This window comes from Coturnix japonica, chromosome 7, assembly GCF_054131305.1.
Source record: "Coturnix japonica strain WE chromosome 7, WE-NBRP24, whole genome shotgun sequence".
NCBI classification, from domain to species: domain Eukaryota; kingdom Metazoa; phylum Chordata; class Aves; order Galliformes; family Phasianidae; genus Coturnix; species Coturnix japonica.
Window position 1 is genome coordinate 14,920,078 of NC_140669.1, and position 23,126 is coordinate 14,943,203.

General features: G+C 51.3%; 2 protein-coding genes across 2 annotated transcripts; both read left to right on the plus strand.

The window, feature by feature from the left end:
- The first annotated feature begins 12,902 nt into the window (after positions 1 to 12,902).
- LOC146760085 (uncharacterized) lies at positions 12,903 to 16,766 on the plus strand. Its single transcript, XM_085552901.1, has 3 exons — positions 12,903 to 13,452; positions 13,665 to 14,296; positions 15,814 to 16,766. The coding sequence occupies exons 1-3, from the start codon at positions 12,903 to 12,905 to the stop codon at positions 15,850 to 15,852; spliced, it is 1,221 nt and encodes a 406-aa protein (XP_085409027.1). The 3' UTR covers positions 15,853 to 16,766.
- A 2,565-nt stretch (positions 16,767 to 19,331) lies between these two features.
- Positions 19,332 to 22,344, plus strand: EN1 (engrailed homeobox 1). The gene is made up of 2 exons (XM_015868612.3): positions 19,332 to 20,409; positions 21,444 to 22,344. The coding sequence occupies exons 1-2, from the start codon at positions 19,728 to 19,730 to the stop codon at positions 21,758 to 21,760; spliced, it is 999 nt and encodes a 332-aa protein (XP_015724098.1). The 5' UTR covers positions 19,332 to 19,727; the 3' UTR covers positions 21,761 to 22,344.
- The last annotated feature ends 782 nt before the right edge of the window (positions 22,345 to 23,126 follow it).

The following is a 23,126-nucleotide window of genomic DNA, read 5'->3' on the forward strand; positions in this document are numbered from 1 at the left end:
AGAAATACTAGAAAGACACTGGGAAGAAAAATATCAGATGTGGGTGTCAATAGAGTATGTGACAATTGCAGTGAGCTTCAAGCTGTCCTAATTTCTCTCAATTGCACCAAGCAAGCTGCTGAACAATTCACACAGCTATCACAGTGTGAACTTGTCTGAGATGCCACATGTTAATCATTACAGGATTTCATCTGCAGAGCATCAGTCTTGCATTAATCTACTTACAAAACCATACCTTTCCAATTAAACATATTTTGAGTTTTGAAAGGGAATTCAGATTGGCTTTGTGTGAACCTTTGTATAAGGCTAAGAAAGCCTGGGAGAGATGGTCCCACTTTACAGAGGGAAAAACAGATTAACCTGACTTCTGCTTTGAGGCATATTTAAAAAGACTCTATGTAAGGACTACAGATTGATGGAGACCTGAGGTGGGAAGTATATTAAAAAAGATGTCAGCGTGCCAACAAAAGCATGTGCCAGAAATAAATGCATTATCTATTAGTCCATCAGAAAAAGCTAAGGAAAGGCATTCCTTTATGGAGAGAGACAGTCTAGTAGCTCACTCCGTTAGGGGAAAAATATATATATCAAAGCAGAAATGAGCTAATTCCCAAATGTCACCTCACCTTCAAATCATAGTACCATAGTTTTTCTAACTTCTGTGATTCTAAGATCACCTCATCCAGCCATCCACCTACCACCAAGACTACCCATAAAACCATGTCACTCAGTGCCACATCTCCACGGTTCTTGGACACCTCCAGGGATGGTGACACCACCACCTCCCTGGGCAGCCTGTGCCACTGCATCACCACTCTTCCAGAAAATGAATTCTTCCTAATATCCAACCTACAGCCATTTGAGGGCTGGGTATTTAAGCAATCTCTATGAAGAGACTTGGGTGTACATTTTTCAACTGACAGCAACTTTGAAAATAGCAGTACTCAATTAGAAGTGGCTTTCGAGAATCTGTTACAAAAATGCTTCCCAAAGCAACAAGAAGAAAAGCAAATCCTACAGCATAATGAAAAGAAGGCAGATCAAGGTCATCGATTTCATTCTCCAGCTTAAGAGTGTGAAGATCCAAGCAAATGAGAAACAGATGGAAAATTAGGCACTGCTCTTAGTTGGATGCCTTTTGTAACAGCGGTGGTGCTCAGGCTATAGAGCAGCGTGTTTCTGGTGGAGATGTGATGGCTGGAGAGCAAAAGTCCATCTCACCTCCTCACAGAGAGCTGGGCCAAGAGAACTTTTGTTGTAGACAATGTTTTGTCAGCCTAGTAACAGTGTTAGTAGAAATGATATAGCTCTGCTGGCACAAAAAGTCCTACCCTAGTGTGCACAGATATGATGTGATGTCTCAGTGGCCCTACCTGGAGAGGGCACATTGTGCTGACAAAATAGTCATATTCAGTTCCTCGGCCATCTGCATGCAGAAGCTGGTTGTGGGAGGGGGAGACCCTACCCCAGTACCCACACAGGTAATGGGGCAGGAGATGGGGGCTTCTGTCTACTCCTGGTGTGCACAGAGCTCTCATATGACCTAGTGTGGGAGGGACAGACAGCTGCTAATGGCAGGTGTCACACTGCAGCCACAGTTCAGTCCATCAGTATTTCCAAGGCCAGTCATTCACAGTTCTCAATAAAATTAGTTGAAGAAATAAACACAACTGAGAGAAATATATCCAAATTCTAAGACATAAGCACATCACAGTCCTACAGCAGCGTCCTAGGTTGGCAGCAAGCTTGTGTTGCTTAATTATGATATGCTGCATATAGCAAATAGCAGAGGACAAAAACCCTGCTTTATTTTCACAGTGTGAAGTGGCTGTGCCTGCTTTGCAGCTGTTCAGAGCACATATATCAACACTTCTTGGCATCCCTGCACACATGGAGATGCTGGGGATGTAATCAAGAAAGAGAAGCTGCGAAGGGCAAGTCCCAAACTTACCCTTGGGAAGGGCAGAACTGCCTTCTTCCTAATGCAAGCTGATTTCCTCCTATTGTAAAGCACATTAAAGTTTTTCGCAGAGTTGTTTTTTCCCCTTTTGGTACCAGCTGTCTTTTCGCCTTGGCACTTTCTTCCTTGTCCCCACACTCGTGCAGCACAGGGGGGAAGCAATGCCACCAGGCAGTACCCAGTGAGGAAAATGCTATTCCCATGCAGCTCCAGGGCACCAGGAAAAAAGAAAAAACAGTCTGGGAGCATGGAAATGGAAGTTTCCTGGAGCTCCTTCTGCCTTTAATTAAGCTCATTGTCATTTTGGTCAACTCCTGCTCTCTTTCCTTCCCTCGCTATGTCTTTTTGCCCTGAAAGTCTGTTCAGCGGACTCAACCCAGCTCTCGAAGCTCCAATTTTAATTAAAGCCATTCAGTGGTTTTGAATGACTAATGACCTCTTATCAGGTACTGTGCTACAAATAACAGGCGGGTGACCTTCCCTCCCACTCTTCATTAATACGCTATTATTTTTTTATACTGCCTGCCCTGCCAAGACTCTTCTTGCTTTAAAATAACAATAGAAAACTTCCTCAAAATGCATTTTAGCAAGGAGCAAAGGGCACAATCAGCATAAAGAGGCTGATGAATGAAGATACACCATTCATTGCAGGCATGCCCTGAGAAGCCCAGCCACAGCTGGGATACAACTCATCATACAGACTTCAGCAAGGATAAAGCAAGTCCAGATGGGGATTTCTACATGGGGTGATGATTACAGAGTTAGAGAGCAGCCGCATGGGGCCATCAAAGAAGCTGTGAGTGTCCCATCCCTGGAGGTGCTCAAAGCCAGGTTGGATGGAGCCCTGGGCAGCCTGAGATGGTGGAGGGCAACCAGCCCATGGCAGGAGGTCGGGACTGGGTGGGATTTACATTCCCTTCTAATCTAAGGCATTCAGTGAATCAGTGATGAAGGGGAGCACAGGGTCAGGACTGATCAGGCACCTGGGGCTCAGGATTAGGGAACTCATCCTATTCAGTCTTTAGGGAATGCTCAATAAGTCACAATAGAAAAAAACTTTCCTAGCGAAGCAACAGAAAAGACAAGGATCTAGATCACAAAGAAGTTCAGTTTCCATTTTGACTGCATTGCTACCTGTCTGATTAGCTGCTGAGAGTTCTAATGGAGGAGATCCTTTACTATCCTGAGCCACCCCAGCTCAGCATGAGAAAATACAGCTGAGTAAAACAGAAGTCATTAACTGGGCCTTTTCTAACGTCCTGACTTCTTTGTCAGGAGAAAAAAAAAAAAAAGAAAAAAAAGAAAAAAAAAAAAGAAGAAGAAGAACAACCAAATCAGAAAGCAGCTTCTTCTCCCAAGGAAAGTTCTCTTTTCTGGGTGTAAGGGAACCTGGTTGGGCTGCCTCTGGGTAACGGGACTTCTCTGAGCTGCTCTATAGCACTCCCGTCATTGGGGTCAGCTCACTTCACCTACCTCCTGTGTGATTCTACTCCTACTAGTGCTAGAGATATTGTGTTTAAGAACCATGAAGATATAGCCCTATGGGACACAGCAGATAATAGTGGGGATGGCTTAGACTAGCTGAAATTAATGGTACTTTCCAACCTTAATGATTCTATTCAGTTTCAATAAGCTCCTGAGATGTGATCTGGGCACGAGAGCCTGACATCTGCCCTGCAGCTTGCTTATCTGGAAAGTCTACGGCATGTCCAAATCCACATGTGCATTATGAGGGCTTCACCACAAATTCACTTTGCTCTGATAGCAAAAAATGAAACTAAACTAATAGGATTGTTGAACTTCTTTTTAAACTACTTGAACATTTCATAGAAACCAAAAGGACAGGTGTAACACAATAGAAAGCACAAGAAGCAGCAAGGTCTCAGGTTGAACCAACTGAGCATTTGCTCAAACATAATAGGGAGCACATAAAAACATAAGAAATTACTTACCTTCAGAAGACCTCGGGCATGAAGAGATCCTCAGTAAGATACCCTCACCTCCACTGCCAACCCTTAAATGTGGTCTGGGAAGGGGTGCATCCTGGCTCCTTCCCTTCTGGTCACTCAGTGTATTGCTTGCACCTGAGCTCCCCTGGGTTGGCCCTGCCTTCCCACCAGGTGCTCAATCACTGCTTCAAGCTGTGACTAAGCATTTCCACTACAACAGGAAATGCAAAGTCCCTAAGATACACATAAACAGCATACTGAACCTGGACAGCTGCTTTAACACACAGGTGACACCTTAGGCTCATTTGAAAATGGCCATCTTGAAGCAAAGTCTTCAGAGTTTCCATTTTATACCATTTTAAAAGGATATAAGTGATAAAACGCAAGCCATGAGAACATCACGTTAAATCCAGAGCTCTTGATTGAAAAAATATATTTAATTTTATAAACTGTATAAATGGCCTGACGTGGGTTTACAACAGTATGGCAACAAAATCCTGACTCCTGCCAGTGACATGAATCCCAGCCATGATGTTTGTGTTTCATACTGCACCAGAGAGAGGAAAGATAAAGTGATGAAGAACAAGCTGCTTGACATGATGCTTCACCTGGGCACAGCCAGATACAGCAATGGAGCAGCTGCAAAACACCTTGATCTCCTCAGCTGTTTATAAACAATAGCAGGTAGAGCTAATTCCTTCTATGTTGTTTGAAAGCAACTCTTCTATCATGTCTAAAACATAAAACCCCAAACCCCTGTCTAGTATGGAGCAGAAGAAAGATTCAGTAACTTGCATTATGAAGTGTGAAGTTGAGACCTGGTGCAAGGCAGCCTTAAAATCACAAGAACAAAAAGCATTGGTCAGGGAGAACCTTAAGATGATTTCTAGCTGACATTTGTGCAATGTGCTATTAAAACTCAAAGTCCATAAGCTCCAAGCTCCCTGGACAACCTGTCCTAATGCTTAATCACCTTCACAGTTAGGAAGGACAGGAGTTTTTTTCCTTCTCAAATGCCTCGTGCTCAGCTCTGCTGCTACACATTAAGCTCCTTCCTTTTTGCCCTACCCTTGGTAACTATGGAGAGCAATTGACTGCTGCCCTCATTATAATACCCTGTGACATAGTTGAAGACTCTCATCAAGTTCCCACTTCTCTTTTTGAGCCTGTCAGACGCTGGCATCTCTGCAGCACCGCAGCTGCTGTTTGCCAACACCCACTCTTTGGGACCCCCCATTGCCAGTGTCGGTGGATGCACTCTGCTCTGAAGCAGCAGAGGGAAATGTCTCCGTGTCACCTGCAGCTGCACAGTGCCCTGAAAGGCAAAGCCTGTCCTGCTCTTCAAGCGTGTCATCTGCTGCCTGACTCCCGTGTAGGAATCGCTCTCGCTGTGGTATATGCCTCTTTGGAAGCCACGTACAAGTGAGCAGGAGCACGGAGCTCTGAGTTTCCTAGCCCAGCTGAGCGTCGGTAGGGAAAGGATCCGTTAATTGCTTGAAATCCATCACATTCGGTGACACCTAGCTCTGGCACGAAGGAAGGCGTCATACCTATGACATCCCCTCTCTCTGCACACCTCAGCCTCGGGAGCTGCCAAAGGGACGGCATCCAGCATCGGTGCCTCGCACTTGCCCCAGTATTTCCACCCCATTCGCTCAGTGACGCTGCAGGGAGAGCGAGCGAGGCTCCTCCGTGAGCGGCGAGAAGCGAGGAAACCCCCGGTTCGGGCTGGCGGAGCCCCGCGGCGCTGCGGGAGCGGAGCCGGCTCCGAGCGCACGGCACCATCCCCACCTGCTGGTGGGTGCCTGCCCGGGGACGGGAGCGCTCCTGCTTAGAGAAAAAGGGTTAAAAAAGGTTTTGAAGTTTTCCTTTTCTTTCTCCCCCCCCTCCTTTTTTTTTTTTTTTTTTTTTTTTTCCCTTTTCTTTTTCTTCTCCCTAAAAATAGAAAATCTGACATTCTGATACCCAGAGATGCTGCACAGCATGAGTGTTTCTAGATCTCACTGATCAGCTCAGTGAAATGATCCATTGTCTGTAGTGGGGTGGCAGCGTAAGACTCCTTTTTGGGGTAGCAGTTCAGAGAAAAACATACTTTTCTCAAAGATATTGATCAGAATAAGAAGCATCTGCTGGATAACCCAAGCTCACCCCTCCTGGGTCTGATATTATAACTGAGGGTATGGAGAAGTCTCAGCACCTCAAAATGCTACAGATGGAAGTGTGGCAATGTGGAAATGCAGGTGGGAAGCCAGTGTTTTCCTACCATCCCCACTGTGCTGAGATGAGATCGTTTCAGTCCTTCTTTGTGTGACATCATATTGTGCCTTGTCAAATAAAAAAGCAAAAGACACCAATCAAGAGTTTAATCACAAAGCGACTGCCTCTGCTTGGAGGAGGAGAGCATGGCCGGGAGGAGCAGGAGGTGACTTCCTGCCTCCCGCAGCCATACAACAGAGATGACAACCTGCAGGCTGCTCTCTCTTGGAAAGTTTCTGTGCAGGAGCACTGGCTTTGCAACCTGCTGATGAGTTAATGCGGAACAGAGCCCCGCAGAACACAGGAGTGAGAGCATCCCAGGCTGCAGGGATAAATCACTGGGGCCAGGGCTGGGCATCACAAGGCTGCCAGCTCGTAAAGGCTGAGCTCCTCCACTGGCCCAGCTGCTCACTGGGATACTCTGGAGTGAGCTGAGCTTGGCCCCATGAGTTTGTTCTTCAAAGCATTCCTGTCTTTACTGTCCAGTGCACCAAATGTCTCGCCCAGCTGCACAGTGGGTTTGTGAGCCTTGTTAAGAGCTGGGTTTATTGTGCTTTCTTGAGGAATGCATGCTCCCAGCAAGGACCTGGGAAGTGTTAACTAAGGGCTTTAGGCTCTGTAGGTCAGATGAAGCTATTTGGAAACTAACTAGGAGCATTTAACTCATTTCCTTACCTGGATGAACTCTGGGTGTTTTGGTAGTTTTAGTTGAAGTAGATTTTCCTTTGGATTATGTTCTGCTGGGGAGAAAGGGGAGGGCATCCCTCATCGATCCCAGCATCAGCACTGTGTTGGTGGTAGAAATGCAGTGTATCACACAACAGGACATGCCGATAGCCATTGCCTGTCAGAACCAAAGCCTTTAATATGTATGTTTATATTTCTGTCTCCACAACTAAGTGCCTTTCACCTAGGGCTTGTCCAGTGCCCTCTGTTGACACACCCCTGCAGCCTTGCAGATATAACATTGGAAATTCAGCTCCCTGTGTCCTATCTGTATTGTAAGCCAGAAAAGTTTATCTTCAGTAGTCACAGCAACACCAGACTGTTGTCCTAATCACTGTATGATAGAATCCTGAGGGTCAGAAAAGACAATGAAGATCATCTAGTCCATCCATCAACACATCACCACCATGCTCACTAAGCCATGTCCTTCAGTGCTATGTCTACCCTTTTCTTGAACACCTCCAGGGACAGTGACTCCACCACCTCCCTGGGCAGCCCATTCCAATGTCTAACCACTCTTTCTGAATACTTTTTCCCTATTATCCAACCTGAGCACCAAGCCATCCCAGCCCTGCCCAAGCACAGACTCCTCCAAAGATCAAGCCTTGCCCACTCAACCAGCTGCTGGAATTCACCTGGCAGTGTTAGGTAACTCCAAGCTGTCTTTGAAGTTCACTTTAAACATCCCTCAAAGCCATAATGGGTGATGTGAATGGGAGATGTGTAATGGCCACAATAACCTCATAAAGAACACAGTGAGAAAGCTGACATACCTGAGTACTGTGGGTTCTGAGCCGCTGAGTCAATGGACCGAAGAGCCAGCCTCTCTTGTGTGCTCTGTCGGCTGATTGACATGATCATAAGCTCCCCATGTGCAGGCTCTGCAGCCCCTCTCTAAGCAGGATTTTACCATTTGCCCATGACATTTGGTTAATGGCAGGAATGACTGGCTCTCTTCTATATGGGGAGAAAAGCGCTCTCTGTGAGCACTTTCAGAGGTACGGATTTGTGGAAACAGAAATGTTTCTAAATGTGACCTGGAGAACAGAATGGAAATCAAAATGGAGCTCATACTCAATCTGTGCAGAAAGGAGGGGTGGGCAGGCAACACTCATCTGAAGGGAAACACTATGGGGGTGCAGTGGAGAGGGCACTCAATTTCCAGCAAATTGGAAAGAACAAAAAATAAGCTTTACATACATGAATCATAGATAAAGGAGAAATCACATTCACAGCAAGCTCTGCTGGCTGTGTCCCACCTTGCTTCCATCTCTGATGTTCATGGACCAAATTTCTCCTTGGTATAAGAGTTACAGAAAGGATCAGTTAGATGTGATGAGCCAAAGTTGTACTTGGCATCACCCTGGGATGACAGTTTCGTTTTAGCAAAACCAGATTATTTTGCCTGTCTAGTGAATTGGCCTGACTAGTATCACCATTCCCATGCATGCACACACATACCAGACAATAATCTCCTTAACAACCCACAGATGAATTCCTCATCCTATGAATCTGCCAGAAAATACATAATTTTCCCCATCAAGGAATGTTGCTTGGCACATCTTTAATATATCACTTACACAGCCCTCAATCAACCCAAATGATTCATCTAGCAACATCTCCTAGGCGAGGCTTTACGTGATTGAATGGTTCATCCCTGCTGAAAAAGCACACACCATTCAGTCCCACATATCAACTATTAAAGTTATTAATGACAAGGAATTATTGACATAAGAGCCACGAGGGTGGCTCTAGGCTCTGTGATGGTGGCTGGCCTGCTGTGAGCTCCATCAGCAGAACACAGCCAGAATTTGCTCCCATGGGAACAGATCAGAGGCTTGCAGGCTCCATACCAACCCATGCATTATATTTTGTGTTGTGTTTTACACTTTTTCAGCCTCCACATTAAGATTTACTAGTGTTTCCTTGCTGCTTAGTGGTTGTATCTCAGGACATGCTCGCTCTGTTGTAGTACAGGGTTGAACCTTGAACCCAACTGCAACCCAATGCAGAGCATAAAGTAAAACTGTTTTGAGCAGCAAGACAGGGAACAGCTCACCCATGTTATTGCAAGCCACTCATCCCATCTTTGTGATGCCTTGAGTCCATGTCACCCCTTCCTGAGATCAAATCCATAGCTACCCATCACAGAATCATAGAATCATTCAGGTTGGAAGAGATCTCTAGGATCACCTAATCTAACCACCGACCCAACACCCCCATACACACTGACCACATCTCCGTGACCCTTGAACACCTCCAGGGATGGTGACTCTACCACCTCTCTGGGCAACCTATGCCCAGAGTGCTCAACACTTATTCTGAGAAGAAATGTTTCCTAATATCCAACCTGAACCTCCCTCCCCTGTTAAGACCTTGAGCGCCCCTTGGATGGAGATACCAGTGATTGGCCTGAGGACAGAGTATAGTGAGCTGTCTGAGCCCGCCCAGCCAGCACATTGTCCAGGGCACCTGGGAAGTCATTTTTCATCTGAGATATCGTCTCTCTCCAGGGCTGGCTGCATTACGTAATGGGGTTATAGCTCCATGTGATCTCAGCTGCATTTCCCATCTCATCGTCCTGATTTTCTGTGCAGGCATGGTAACTTGGCTCCTTTCCTGTTTGGAAACATTTGTTTGGATGCTCTGAAGCTTTCTCAAAGTTGTGGACCCCCGCCATAGGGTGTTAGATGGCTTTAGATAAGAAATCTCCATAAAACTGCAAATAATATGTCTTCTGCAGTAAATCTTTCTTCTTAGGCAAGAGTGAAGCGGTCACATTGTGCTGCTCTGCATCACAGCCCACCTGTTGCAAAGAAAGTGCCAAGAAAATTATACACCAGTGGGAAAGTGTAGATTGCATACATGGCTCGGACCCAGCAGGAGTCTGTGAGGCTATGGGATACACAGTAAAATATCACTCCACGTCTCTGAGGCTTAATCTGTGCAATGGAAAGGGAATCTCCAGCTAAATAGAGACAAGCAGTGTGTGGGATCAAGCAGCACAACCCTAGCTGTTGCCCTTGCCCTGCAGGGGAAGAGGGGCCACCCGCCAGGCAAAGTCTAGCACAGTAGGGATATAAAGATATTAAACATCCAGCAGTGTCCTCTTCCCAGCAGGCAGGGATCACTCCACTTCAGCGCTGTGCAACAAATGTGGGGACAGATGGGACCTGCACAACCACTGGGTTCCATCTCTGCCACGTCCCCCACATCACCCACTCCCAAAAGGACTTTCTTTCACCCACCAGTGGGCTTTACTACAGTTGAGTCCCACAAGGATGAAAACCCACGTGGAGGTGTGAAAATGAAGGGTGCAGTGGGCAAGCAGGTTGTGAAGCAGCTTGAAGGCACCAGCGGCGCGCAGCAGCTCGGCTGTGCTGACGGCCGAGAGCCACGAGATGGCTCTGGAAGCCAGCATTTGGGACACATCATTAGGAACGCAGCGTTTGGAGTGCAGCGGTGTGAGGAAGGCCGGGAGGGGGCCGGGTGCTACCGCGGAGATGCCGAGCTCTGAGCGCCCTGATCCGGCTGTAGGTGTCCTTGTTCATTGCAGGGGAGCTGGACCAGATGGCTGCTAAAGGTCCCTTCCAACTCAAACAATCCTATGGCTCTGTGCTGCCTGTAGAACCCTGGAAAGCTGTACAGTCTGGGTGTACCACTCTAAAATGTACCACCTCTGTGGGGTTTTGCTACCTGTGCACACGAGCACAACATGGTCCCGATGTGGCACACCCAAGGCACAGTGATGGGAGTGAACAGCTGATCCTGATGCGAAATTCCACTGAATGTGGCTCATAGCTCTGCCAAAGACCTTCAAACCTGAATCCTGCATCCCCACAGTCGCTTCTCTCCCTTTCACCAGCTCCTCACGGCTTCCAGTAAACAACAGGAGGTAGGAAAGGGTGGAAAAGGCCCAGAAAAGTGTAAAGTTGTTAAGAAATAAGCAAGGGGCAGCAACCAGTGATTCACAGGGTTTAATGCCTGGAAACAAAGCTGTTCTTCAATGGACCACATGCAGCAACAGCTCATACTGCAGACTACAAAGTGTCCAGCTAAAACGTGTGGCAAATAAAACCTTTGCTCACCGGTCCCAGTGCTTCTGAGAACTGTCTGTCATAGGATTTGTTGTCCTTAGAAATCTTAGGGCAGGCATGTAATTAATAGTAAGTTATAGAGGTAATGCTTCTTTTAACGAGCTGCTTCTGGTTGGGGGGTTCCTTTACAGTGACTCCTCCACTGCATTACAAATACCAGTGCTGAGCTCAGAGGCAATGTGGTGAAAAGTGTATTAGTCTACATCTGATTGAATGGAAGGACCAAAGTTCGCAGTAAATGGAGCTATTGTTCCACCACAGCACAGAGGCACAGATGTTTGTATGGAGCAGGACAAGAGAAAAAGGCACAGCCCTGTGGCACCACCAGAGGAAGGATGGCTGTTGCCATACAACCAGAGCAGCTGTAGCAGAGAAATGGAAAAGGAAAGGATGGCTCTGGGGCAAACTCTATGGCTTCACCCTGGGAGGACCTCCACCTGTTTGGGCTGAGGCCTGGGGCAGCCAGTGAGGGGCATCCACATAGAAGAGCCCACCCCAAACCCACCCTTCCCACAGCCACGGCTTTCTGCAAAATGACAGAGTGAATGCAAAATCTCCAGAGTGAAGAGGAATTAGTAAAACCCCATATTCATGAAATATTGAGAGCTAATTATATGTGCATCGGAAACCTCTGGGGGAAGGGAGATGGAGGCCTTTCATTAGACGGTAACTGGAACTTTTTCATCATTTGTCTAACTCAGGAATGTGAGGCTGCTGTCTGGAGAGGGATGTGGGATTTGGCTGCAGGGCTGGGCGTGCAGGTGAAGTGCCATGCCAGCCAGGGTTCCATTGTACTGTGGCATGTCCTGGAAAGGACTCTGGGCTGAGCAGCTCAGCTGGGGCTGACTCCTGCTGTACTTCTTCTCAACCTGCACTATAAGGAGCTATTGTTCCTGAACCATGATGCTTATGGGCTCTTTCCAACTTGATGTATTCTATGATTCTATAATTCCCATTTTCCCACGCAGCCCAATGGCTCCAAAGTCCAGATCCTCACTCCAGACCTGATGGCACCTCTCCTAAAGAGGACAGAACCTGCTCTCCAGCTGTCTCCAGAAAGTTCAGTTCCTTCCCCTTGGATCTGCTCACTGCTTTGGTGACAGAACCAAACTGTAAGCGGTTGCCAGCATTGGCCAAATTCAAGGCCGAGCAGGATGGCTGTGGGAACCCCCTGCCTTCCTGCTGGGGGGGTTGAAGCCACGGCCCAGGAGCAGCTCTCCCAGGGACTCGGAGCTGTACTGGGGACTTGGGATTCTGCTCCCCCCACTCCACTCCACCCTATGCAGCCACAGGAACCCCTCAGTCCAGTGGTGCCACTGCCTGAGTGCCCCGGCCCTGCGATTTCCCCTTCAGATCCCAAGTGGCACCATCCATTCCCTCCCCCCACCGATCTCCCCCTCAGTACATTTTCCATCACCTTTTGTTGGAATTACAGAGCAGGAGAGTGAATGTACCCGGGGCTTTACGGAGAAACAAACGCAGGCAGGCCGTGCTCCCCCCACTATGCCTATTTAGTGCCGCGAATCTCAGATCATAATGAGCCGCCGTGATTTCGGGCTGCCGCTGCTCTCGGTACCTCCTCGGCTATCTTCCCCCTGGCTGGAAATAAACCAGAGCGAGGGGCAAAGAGCCCACCGCACTCGTGCTCAGCTTTATTTACTTTTGCTCTTATTGTTATTATTATTTTCGAAATTTGGAGAGAGAGCAAGCTTTTCAATGGCTGAAATAATTGCCTGGGAGAAAGGTTTCTTAATCTGTTCATCCATTATTGACTCGGGCTGCACTATTTGGCTCGCTGCTTTTTATCGCCAGAAGATCACGTCCGGGAGTCTTTTGCATAACAATTTTTAAAGAGGACACATCCTTATATCAAAAGTGGACGTGACTCGAATTTTGCCGGCGTTTGTCCCGAAAATGACCCAATTCCGGTTACTGCCACTGGGCAGCAGTAACATTGCATCATTTCTCCAGGCGATAGACTTATTTCGCTCTCCTCTCTGCCCCTCTCCCTGCCCCCCTCCATATCCCCCCCCCCCTCCCCACCGCCCCCCCAAAGCAGGGCGTACTTTTAACGCTGATTATTTTGTCTCGCTGCCTTTTAGCCCCACGCACGCTGTTTTCTCTCCCTGGGAACGGCCGAGCGGAGTGGAGCGGGACCTGCTCGGGGAGCGGCGCGGCCAATTAGCGCCGAAAGTTCCCGTGCGAGGCAGAAATTGCGCCTGCAACGAAATTTCGCTGCGAGCCGCCGCGGAGAGACAGTGGTGCTGCCCCTCCCGCAGCCCCTCCCGCCGCGATTCCCTCGATGAGGATCAAAAGAGCCCCCCTCTCCCCCGCGCCCTCACATCGAAATGGTGCCGCTGCCTCCCAGCCCCACCGGTCAAGTTAATTCCGGAACAAAGGAGGACACAAACACAAAGGATCTCTCTCCCCCCGCCTTCCTCTCTCCCCGACTCCAACTTCCCCGGTGCCCGGGCCCGGCCCGGGCCGCCCCCCCCCCCCGCCCGGGTCCCAGCGCCCGGCAGATGGGGGTGGCAGAGAGGACAGCGGGGACGCGGGGCTCGTTTCTCCTCCGGGCGTTGAAAAGGGAGAATTGCTCACACTCAGGCCCGAAAGGGTAAAAAATATATATATTAAAGATGGGTCATCTCCCCACCCCCGGGGCGCGGAGCCCCTAAGGCAGCACCTGGGGCACGGAGGCGGCGGGGTGCATCTTCCGATGGCGGCACGACTCGGGCAAACTTCCCACGTCGGTGGCAGGGAGCCCCGCACAACCCACGGGTCGCGGTCCCGCGTGCACCCCTACGGTGGGACAAGAGCCCGGGGCCGCTCCCAGCCTCGAGGTGCCCCCGCCCGTAGGGCCCCGTCCCGGAAAGCGGCGGGGAGGGCGGGGGCCGGGAGGCGGCAGGCGTTGGCCCTTTGCGAAAGTATCCCCGCAGCTTTCCTTCCCCTCGAGCGGACGCGGGAGCGGAGAGCCGGGGAGGGAGAGAGCGGGAGGACGCGGAAAACGCGGTGAAAAACGGCCGCGGGTGCGAGGCCGTCGCTGGGGAAGGGTGAGAGGAAGACGCGCGCCGGAGACGCGCCGCAAACTTTCAGCCCCCGTTCGTAACGCGCTCGGCGAGGGGACGGCGGTGCCCGACCCAAAGAGGGGAAAAGCGGCTCTCGGAGACGTCCGCCGTAACTTAAAGCCCAGAGCCGGGGCGGCAGGAAGGCGCAGGGACCGCGCGCCCGGCACGGGATCCGCTGCGCTCCTCCGCTGGGCTCCGGAGAAACCGGGAGCCGCTGTGCGGGGCCGCTCCGGGAGCTGCGAGGTAGGGGGGGCGGCGGCCGGGGGGGGAAGGGGGCTGAGGAAGGGGCTTCGCAGCTAGCGCCTCTCTGCTCTCCTCTGCCCTTTCTGTCCTTATTTCCTTAGCCCTGGTTCTCTTTTCTTTTCTTTTCTTTTCTTTTCTTTTCTTTTCTTTTCTTTTCTTTTCTTTTCTTTTCTTTTCTTTTCTTTTCTTTTCTTTTCTTTTCTTTTCTTTTCTTTTTTCTTTTCTCTTTCCTTTTTCTTCTTCTTTTATTCTTTTCCTTTTTTTCTTTCTTTTCTCCTTTTTCGTCTTTTCCTTTTCCCTCTCTTTTCTTCTTCTTTCATTTTCTTCTTTTTCTTTTCTTCTTCTTTTCCTTCTCTTCCTTTTTCCCCCTCTTTTCTTCTCTTTCCTTCTTTATCTTTTCTTCTCTTTTCCCTGTTCTTTTCTCCCCTTTCATTTCCTTTTTCACCGTTTCCATTTTTTCTTTCCTCCTTTCTCTTTAATTATTTTTCCTTTTTTTCCTTTAATGCTCTCCCCCACCCCTTGCCTTTTCCGGCTTTGCCTATTTCCTTTTCCTCTTCCTTTTCTTTTCCTTTTTTCTTTTCCTTTCTTTTTCCTGTTTCCTTTTTTTTTCCTCTTTCGTCCTGTTCCTTTTTATATTTCCACCGTCTCTCTCTCTCTCTCTTTTCTTTTTTCTTGTAAGAAAAGCAACAAACCAACAACACCACCAAAAACCATAAAGACACTTTTCTCTCCCCTCCACCCAAACTTCCACGGGTTATTTCCATCCCCAACCCCTTTAAAGAAAGAAGGGGCGGCGGGGGGGAGGCGGGGGGGGGGGGGTACAATGACAAACAAATAAACAACCCAAATCTTGCCCTGCAGCTCCCAGCCGGGCTGCGTGGCTGCCGGGGATGCTCCCTGCGGACACCGTCCCGCAGCCGAGCACCAGGACGAGGGGAAGCGACCCCGCCGGATTCCGGCTCCGTCTCGGGGCATTTTTGGTGGCCGCACCGCCCTCTCGGGGCTGCCCCTCTCCGGCCCTCGGCAATGGGAGCTGCCCTCCCCCACCCTGCACGGGCAAAGTGAATCCGGGAGACGGAACCCCGCGCCCCGAAAAAAAGTTTCGAGCGGGGTCGCTTCCACCACCTATTTACCAACGAATTACACCGCTATTATTGCTTTCAATGAAGACCGAATCCCCGAGCGATAATTGAATTACTCTATTGAAGGGACTGTCAGGTACAATGACGTGGTATATCCCGCGCATTTCCCAGGGTCTATAGGCTTTGGGGACCCGGAATGTATGGTCTGACCTTACAGCTCATAATAATAATGCTGCACTTGTAGCAGAAATCTATTCGCATTCACTTTTAACAAAACCGCTGGTCAGCCGGTCCCTGTAGGAAGGATGAAATCCATTGTATTGGAACAACTCATTTATGTCCTTCAGCAAAGGCCCCAATGAGATCTGATCTAGACCTGGAAATAGGATTACCACAGCGTATATTAACCACGTTCCTATACTTCCTCCTTCCTAGGAAAACAAAAACAAAAACGTAAAGGATTTGAATCTTTGAATTTTGATTTCGATTTGAATTTCGAATGGAATCCCTCCTCCTTCCGCCGGCCTTCTTCGGAAAGAAGAACAACAAATGAAAAACTTCAAGAAAATAAAAAAGAAAGAAAGAAAATGAATCAAACGAAACGGGAACGTTGGCACCGTCCCGTTGCCGAAGAGGCGCTGCGGGCACCGTGCGGGCACCTCCCGCACCCCGACGGCAGCGGCCCCGGAACGCACAGCGGGACGGAGCCCACGGAGCGGCCCCGCCGCCCCTTCGGTGTTCCCTTCGCTACCAGTTGCAGAGGGAACTTTTCCTAACGGGAATTTAATATTGTTATTATTGTTGATTATTATGATTATTTTTTAAGCTTCCGATGTAAACCTATCAACCCGATGGCCGCAACAACTTGCTGTTGTAATATTTATCTATTTCGGTGCCGGGAAAAAAAAACAACAAACAAACCAAACCAAACCAAAAAACACCCAGCGTGGAAATGCTCTTCTCCTTTCCCTTTAACCCCTCCTCACTGATCCCGGCGATCCCTCCACCCCTCCGCGCACGAAGCCACTCGATTTATAGCGAAGCTCTGAATCCAGAGCAGCTCCGGAAGAGGAGCGCTCCGGATGGAACGATCCCCCCATACACGCACGGCACTGTCTCTTCTTTTCCCCCCCGGTTCCCCCCCGTCCCCCTCCCAGCGCTCGGGAAGGCAAATTAAATAGTTAAAGGCTTCGATTTCTCTCTCTCTCCCTTTTGTTACCCAATTTTGGAACATTTAAGGATGGGTGTGTGTATTGTATTCAATAATAAAAGCTATAGGGCCGCCAGGACATTTATCATCCTATTACTGTAACAAATCCGGGCTCCCAATACATGAAAGGTAAAATGAATTACCGACGTTAAGCCGTCAATAAAGTCATTTCTGTAAATGGTGTCTCCGAAGGACCGCGGCATTATTCAACCGGCTTTATCAGCAGCTGGGAAATTACGGCGAGAAGCTCGCAGCGTGTAATATGGCCCTGCTTACTTTGATTAAGCGTCTTGCCAGGGAATAGTGACAGTGCTTTTGACCAGGTTTTATTCGCCGTCCTGTGATGAACGCCAAGCTGATCAGGCGGAATGAAGAGTAATTAAAACCTATAAATTATCTTTTGCAGCCCTTCTCAAGGCGTCTCTTGCAGGAGAGATAAGGCGGCGAGCCCCCATTTACGGCTCTGAAAGGGACCGCGGCTCACAAAGGCTACGTGGCTAAATGGGATATTGATAGTGTCCTAATTAGAATTTAATTAAGTACCCACGCTCGCTTTTGGGATAAAGATTTCAATTTTGCTAACTTAAATATAAATAAACCCAATTTCGGGCGAGTAAATGATACGGTGTTGTGGATGCGGGGAGGGGGGGGGGTGGGGGGGGAGCGGGGGTCGCGTTCATTGCAGTGCGGACGTTGTGCGCTGCGGCGTTTTGGGGCGGTGGTGTTAGGGGGGACGAGTCTGGAGGTTCTGCGCTAAGGAAAGAGCCGAGCCCTCATCGGGGGGTGCGGAGGGTGAGGGGGGGGGGGCTTCGGTCCCGTGTGCCACCCCCCGGTGTCCGTCCCCACGTCCATACATACCTATGGCCCATCCGCATCCCACATATAGGACGTACGGGCGGCGGCACGTGATGCGGCCTCCCCTCCTCTCGTCACTGTTGTTGTTGTTGGTTTTTTTTTTTTTTTTTTGGGGGGGGAGCTGGAAATAGTCTCTCTTCGAGGCAGCCCCTTCCCGCAGGTGCTCGCAGGAGCCCCGCACGGAGCTGCGGCCGCGGGGCGCCGGGAGCAGCTCGGGCCCCCCTCGGGGCCGTCGGGTGACAGAAGAGAGAGGGCAGCATCTGCGGCCCCGGGAGGCCGAGAAACACCAAACCCGGCCTTGGGGTTATGCATTATTCTTATTATTTTCCTTACACGTTAATTTTTAGGAACACAAAACGGTGATAAACCACACACTGATCTCTCCACCCTTCCAAAACTCCGAATTCCCCTCCCGCAGCCCGAGATGTTCGCTGTGAGCTGAGAGCAGAGCACCGCGGGCCGGAGGGCCGCTCTTGGAGCCCGAACCTGGGCAGGCGGTTTTACATCTCCCCAAATAATACCGATGCCGCTCAGTGCAGAGCGAGGCAGAATGGCAGCTCCCTGTTCGCCCTTTGCTTTCCCATTATTTATCGCTACACATGCCTTTAAAAATATTATTATGATTGTTTTCTAAAGGAATGAGAAACTAAAAGTCCCAACTCGAGGCCCTCTCCTTCCTCCGACATGGAAACACAAGATCAAAACTGAAAGAGAGCGCAGTGAGGGGTTTTATATGGATTTGGGAAGGGTGCAGACTTTACTATTTGGGGAATGCTTTACGATTTGGGGGCTCCCCGGACCACGAGCTCCCAGGGCCGGGGAACGGGGAAGGAGCTGCGGGCGCTATAATGGGATGCTATGAAGGTGGTGCCGCAAGGGGGGCGCTGTGATAGAGGAGGACTAAGAGGGCGCTATAATGGGCCTTTACAATAGGGCGATATAATGGGTCTCTATAATGGGGGCACTGTAAAGGTGCTCTATAATGGGAGCACTCTAAGTGGGCTCTATGACCAGGGTACTAGAATGGGCTCTGTAATAGCGGCGCTAGAAAGAAGATGCTCCAAGGGGGTTCTAGACTAGGGGTACTATAAAAGGGCTTTATAAATCGGGCATTATAACTATAACGCGGGGCTCCATAATGGGTGGGGGGCTCCCACGGACGGGCCCCCACCCCGTCGCACCGCCACCACCGCCCCGGCCCGGCCCCACGCGGTATTTATCGCAGCGCCCCGTCGGGTTTGGCCATTGGGCGAGGAGCTGGGTGTCAGCGGCGGCGGCTGCGAACCATTGGCCGCCCCCACGTGCGGGGCCGCCTCACGTGCTTCCGGTGCGAGCGAAAAAAAAGTGTGGCCGAGGGATTTTTTTAGGGAGAGTTTGTTGCAAAGATCGGAGCTGTCAGATTGGCCTTTTTTTTTTTTGGTTTTTTGGTTTTTTTTTCCTTTTTTTTTTCCTCCCCCCAAAAAAACACTTTTTTTCTTTTTTTGGGGGGGGGGACCAATAATAATAATAATAATAATAATACAATAATAATAATAATAATAAGGAAGGGGGGGGGAAGGAATTATTAAAAAGGAAACAACAGGAAAACAAGAGAGGAGGCAAAGGGAAAGCAGAGCCGCGCACGCCGCCGGGGAAGGGCTGCGGGGCCGCGGGCAGAGCGCGGCGGCAGAGCGGGGCCATGAGCGGCTGCTGAGGGGTTCCGCGGGGGGCGGGCGCGGGGGGGGGGGGGGGGGGGCCGTGGTGCGGCTGCACGCGGGTTTGGGGTGTTTTTTTTTTCTTCTTTGCCTTTTTTTTTTTTTTCCTCCTTGCTGTTGGAAATATATAAGGGGAGAGGAGCCCTCCAGTGTCTCCCGGTTTTGGATCCATCCGTGCGAAGGGGGAAGAGAGGAAAAAAAAAAAAACAAACCCCCAAAAAAGCTCCGCTCCGCTCCGGCCCAACAAGTGGATTTAGTGCTTTTTTTTTTTTTTTTTTGCCTTTTTTTTTTTTTACTCGTTTTTTTTTTTCTTTTTAAAATTTTTTATTATTATTATTATTTATATATATATATTTTTTTTTTCTTGAATTTTTTTAACCCGCCACCCACCGCCAAAGCGGGTTGGGCGTAAAGTGGCTGTACGTGGGGAGCGGGGGGGGGGCAGAAGGAGAAAAAAGAGGAAAAAAAAAGAAAAAAAAAGAAAGAAAGAGAAAAAAAAAGCAGCGAGCGAAACAGAGAGAAGCGAACGGCGACGAAGCGGCGACCTCCCGATCTCCTCTCCGTCTCTCTCTCCGTGGCGGGGGCTGAGCATGGAAGAGCCGCCGGAGGGGCACGGCCACCACCGGGACGCGGCGCCGCCGGGGCCGGCGAACGGCGGAGGCGGCGGTGGAGGCGGCAGCGACGGCGACAGCGCTCCGGTGTCCCCCAGCCCCGCGCCCGCCTCCCCCGCCGCGCCCTGCCCCCTGCCCCTGCCCCGCCGCCGCCCCCCGCCGCCGCCGCCGCCCCGCACCACCAACTTCTTCATCGACAACATCCTCCGGCCGGACTTCGGCTGCAAGAAAGAGCCGCCCGCCGCCACCGGAGCCGCGACGGGAGGAGGAGGAGGAGGAGGCGGCCGGGAACAGCGGGACGGAGCGCAGAGCGCAGGTAGAGAGAACGTCAACCCGCTGCTGGCCCGGCCGCCCCACGCGCCTTCCTCCGCCCTCCTCTGCCCGGACTCGAACTGCGCTCCCGACGGCTCCGCGCCCGCCGGCACCGCCGCCAAAGCGAATCCCGGAGCGGCCGCGGGTGCCGCGGGGGCTGCGGGGGCGGCCAAGGCGCAGGGAGACGGCGGCGAGACTCCGGCGGCCAAGTACGGGGAGCACGGCAGCCCCGCCATCCTCCTCATGGGCTCCAATAATGGAGGAGCCGTGCTCAAACCCGACTCGCAACAGCCGTTGGTGTGGCCCGCCTGGGTGTACTGCACGCGGTACTCCGACCGGCCGTCCTCGGGTAAGGATAGCGCGGATCCCCCCACCCTCCCCGTGCCCCTCTTCCCTGTGCCCCCCCTCTTGTGGCTCAACCCGGTGCGGAAAAGGTCCCGGTCCCCATCCTCCTCCGAGAGCCCCGTTCGTGTCAGCGCGGCGCCGGGGCCGTGCGGAGAGCGGGGAGCCCCGGGAGTCCGTTCCTCTTCCCCAGGCAAAGTGCCGTTTTTCGGGAGGGGGGCGGCCCCAGCCCCTTGTAGTTGGGTCGCTGGGGGCTGTTTTATGGCGAGGAGAAAGAAGGGCTGCAAACGGCGGCTGGAGGGGCTGAGCCAGGAGGGTCTCCCCGGAGCTGGGCCCGCAGTGCTTCATTTTGCCACCGTCAGTCGCTATTTTTAATTGCAAATATATATATACGTATTTATATATATATTTATATATATTTTAAGAGGGGGGCGAGGAGGTGACCCCCAGTGACACCCCAGTTTCCCTCCCCCCTGGCCCCCAATCCCCAGTGCGGTGCAATAGTGCCGGGGCCGCTCCTCCGCTGTTATTGACACTTCCATCGCCTTCAAACTCGGGAAAAGCCGCTTTGATTGACTGCGGTGATGGATTGAGCGATCGAGCTGTCAGGGGCCGCGGCTCCCGGCTCTCAGGGACCGCGCACTCGAGCTTTCCTTCCCCCCCTTCCTTCCTTTCCCTTCCTCCGGGCTCGGGGATGTATCTTCACGCCGTGCCCCGATCCCCGCCGCTCGGCTCGGCGCGGCCGCTCTCTTTGTGTGCCCGCAGCCGTCCGCGGAGCCTCTCCCAACTCCGGGCCCGGGCGCTCCGAGCGCTGCGCGGTGCCGGGATCGGACCGTTCGCGCTGCGGGGAAGGGAACGGCCGCGCCGGGAGAGCGGCTCCGGCCTACACCGAGGCCTCGGAGGCGGCGGGCGAGGGAGTTCCGCGGCCTCGTTCCTCCGGGGCCAGCTCTCCCCGGGCCGGGTCCCCTCCGTCGGGCCACGTTCCGTCGGGGCGGGCGGCGGCGGGGCCCAGCGCAGCGGTGTGTGTTGCCCTGCCCGCAGGACCCCGCACCAGGAAGCTGAAGAAGAAGAAGACGGAGAAGGAGGACAAACGGCCGCGCACCGCCTTCACGGCCGAGCAGCTGCAGCGGCTGAAGGCGGAGTTCCAGGCGAACCGCTACATCACGGAGCAGCGGCGGCAGAGCCTGGCCCAGGAGCTGAGCCTCAACGAGTCCCAGATCAAGATCTGGTTCCAGAACAAGCGGGCCAAGATCAAGAAGGCGACGGGCATCAAGAACGGGCTGGCGCTACACCTCATGGCCCAGGGACTGTACAACCACTCGACCACCACCGTGCAGGACAAAGAGGAGAGCGAGTGACGGCCCCGCGCCGACAGGTGCCACGAACACAGAGCTATTGTTTATCCATAGTATAAGGACTGCGAACGAGAGAAAATAATAATAATAATAATAATATGAACGCTTACAAAAAACAAAACAAAACAAAAAAAAAAAAAAGGAAAAAAAGGAAAAAAAAAAGGAAAAAAATAATCTCTATATAGCCAAACATATGACCTTGTATATATTTAATTTCAGGTAAGAAATATGTGTAGCGATCTCTATTTGCTGGACGGTTCCTCTCTCCCCTTCTCTCTCCCTCTCTCTTTTGTTCGTTTCTTGCTTTCCTTTCCTCCCCACGTCCGTCGCTCTTCGTTTTCGGTGTCCGCCTCCGCTCTTCCGTTCGATCCTTATTTGTGTGTGTGTGTGAATTTCTGTCTCTCTCTTTATTTTTATCCTTATTTTTATTTTTCCCGAGGAAAAAAAAAAGAAAAAAAAAGAAACAAACAAAACCAACGCATTAATAAATCTGATCCACAGACCGCGAGGCTGAACGGCCGCTCCAAGCCAAAGATTTTATTATGTTCAGAAATCTGTAGTCTGAAATAAAGTGTAGGCTGTGCTCAGCACGCGGCTGCCGCGGCTCCTTCTTTCGGTGCGTGTGTGTGTGTGTGTATATGTGTGTGTGTGTGTGGCACAAACACATCTGTGCACGCACAGCACTGCTGCCATCCGTTTTGGGTTTTTTGGTGGATCAGCGCAGTGTATTTTTAAAGCCATTTCCTCCTCCGTTTCAAAGCACTCCGACATCCGATATTTTTCTTTTCATTCCTCCCCCCCTTCTTCCCCCCCTTTCTTTTTAATTTATTTTCCTATCATTTTATTTTTAATTCTGTTTGGGTCTTAAACTCCCGTTTTCCTTTTTAATGAGGAACGAGGCGCTGTACGTATAGCGGCACTCCCTCGGTCGGACGCCCGGAGCCCTCGGATCTCTGCTCAGAGCCAACGAGGCGTTGCCCCGCAGCTGCCCCGCTCCGCACACAGCGGCTGCGGGAGGATCCGTGCCGCGGCCCGCTGCCTTGGCTCGGCCGCTGGGGATGCGCGGGGTCCATTTCGCCTCTCTTCGGCTTCTCGGCGCTTTTGAGGGCTTCCGAGGGCCGGGTTGTCCCGCTCTGACGGGACACGAGACGGGGCTGCTTCTGCTCGCAGCTCCTCTGAGCCTCCCCTAAGCCAGCAGCCTGCGGGCAGGAAGGGAGAAACGGGGACAGCCGAGCGCGGAGCCCCTCTCCTGCAGTCGCTGCGTGCTCGGTTCCCCGCGGCCCAGCCGAGGCCGTGCCCGGGCCGAGTGAGGCCGGGGACTTTAGGGTGCGCTCAGAACGGGCTTATAGTGTGCCCAGAGTGGGCTTAA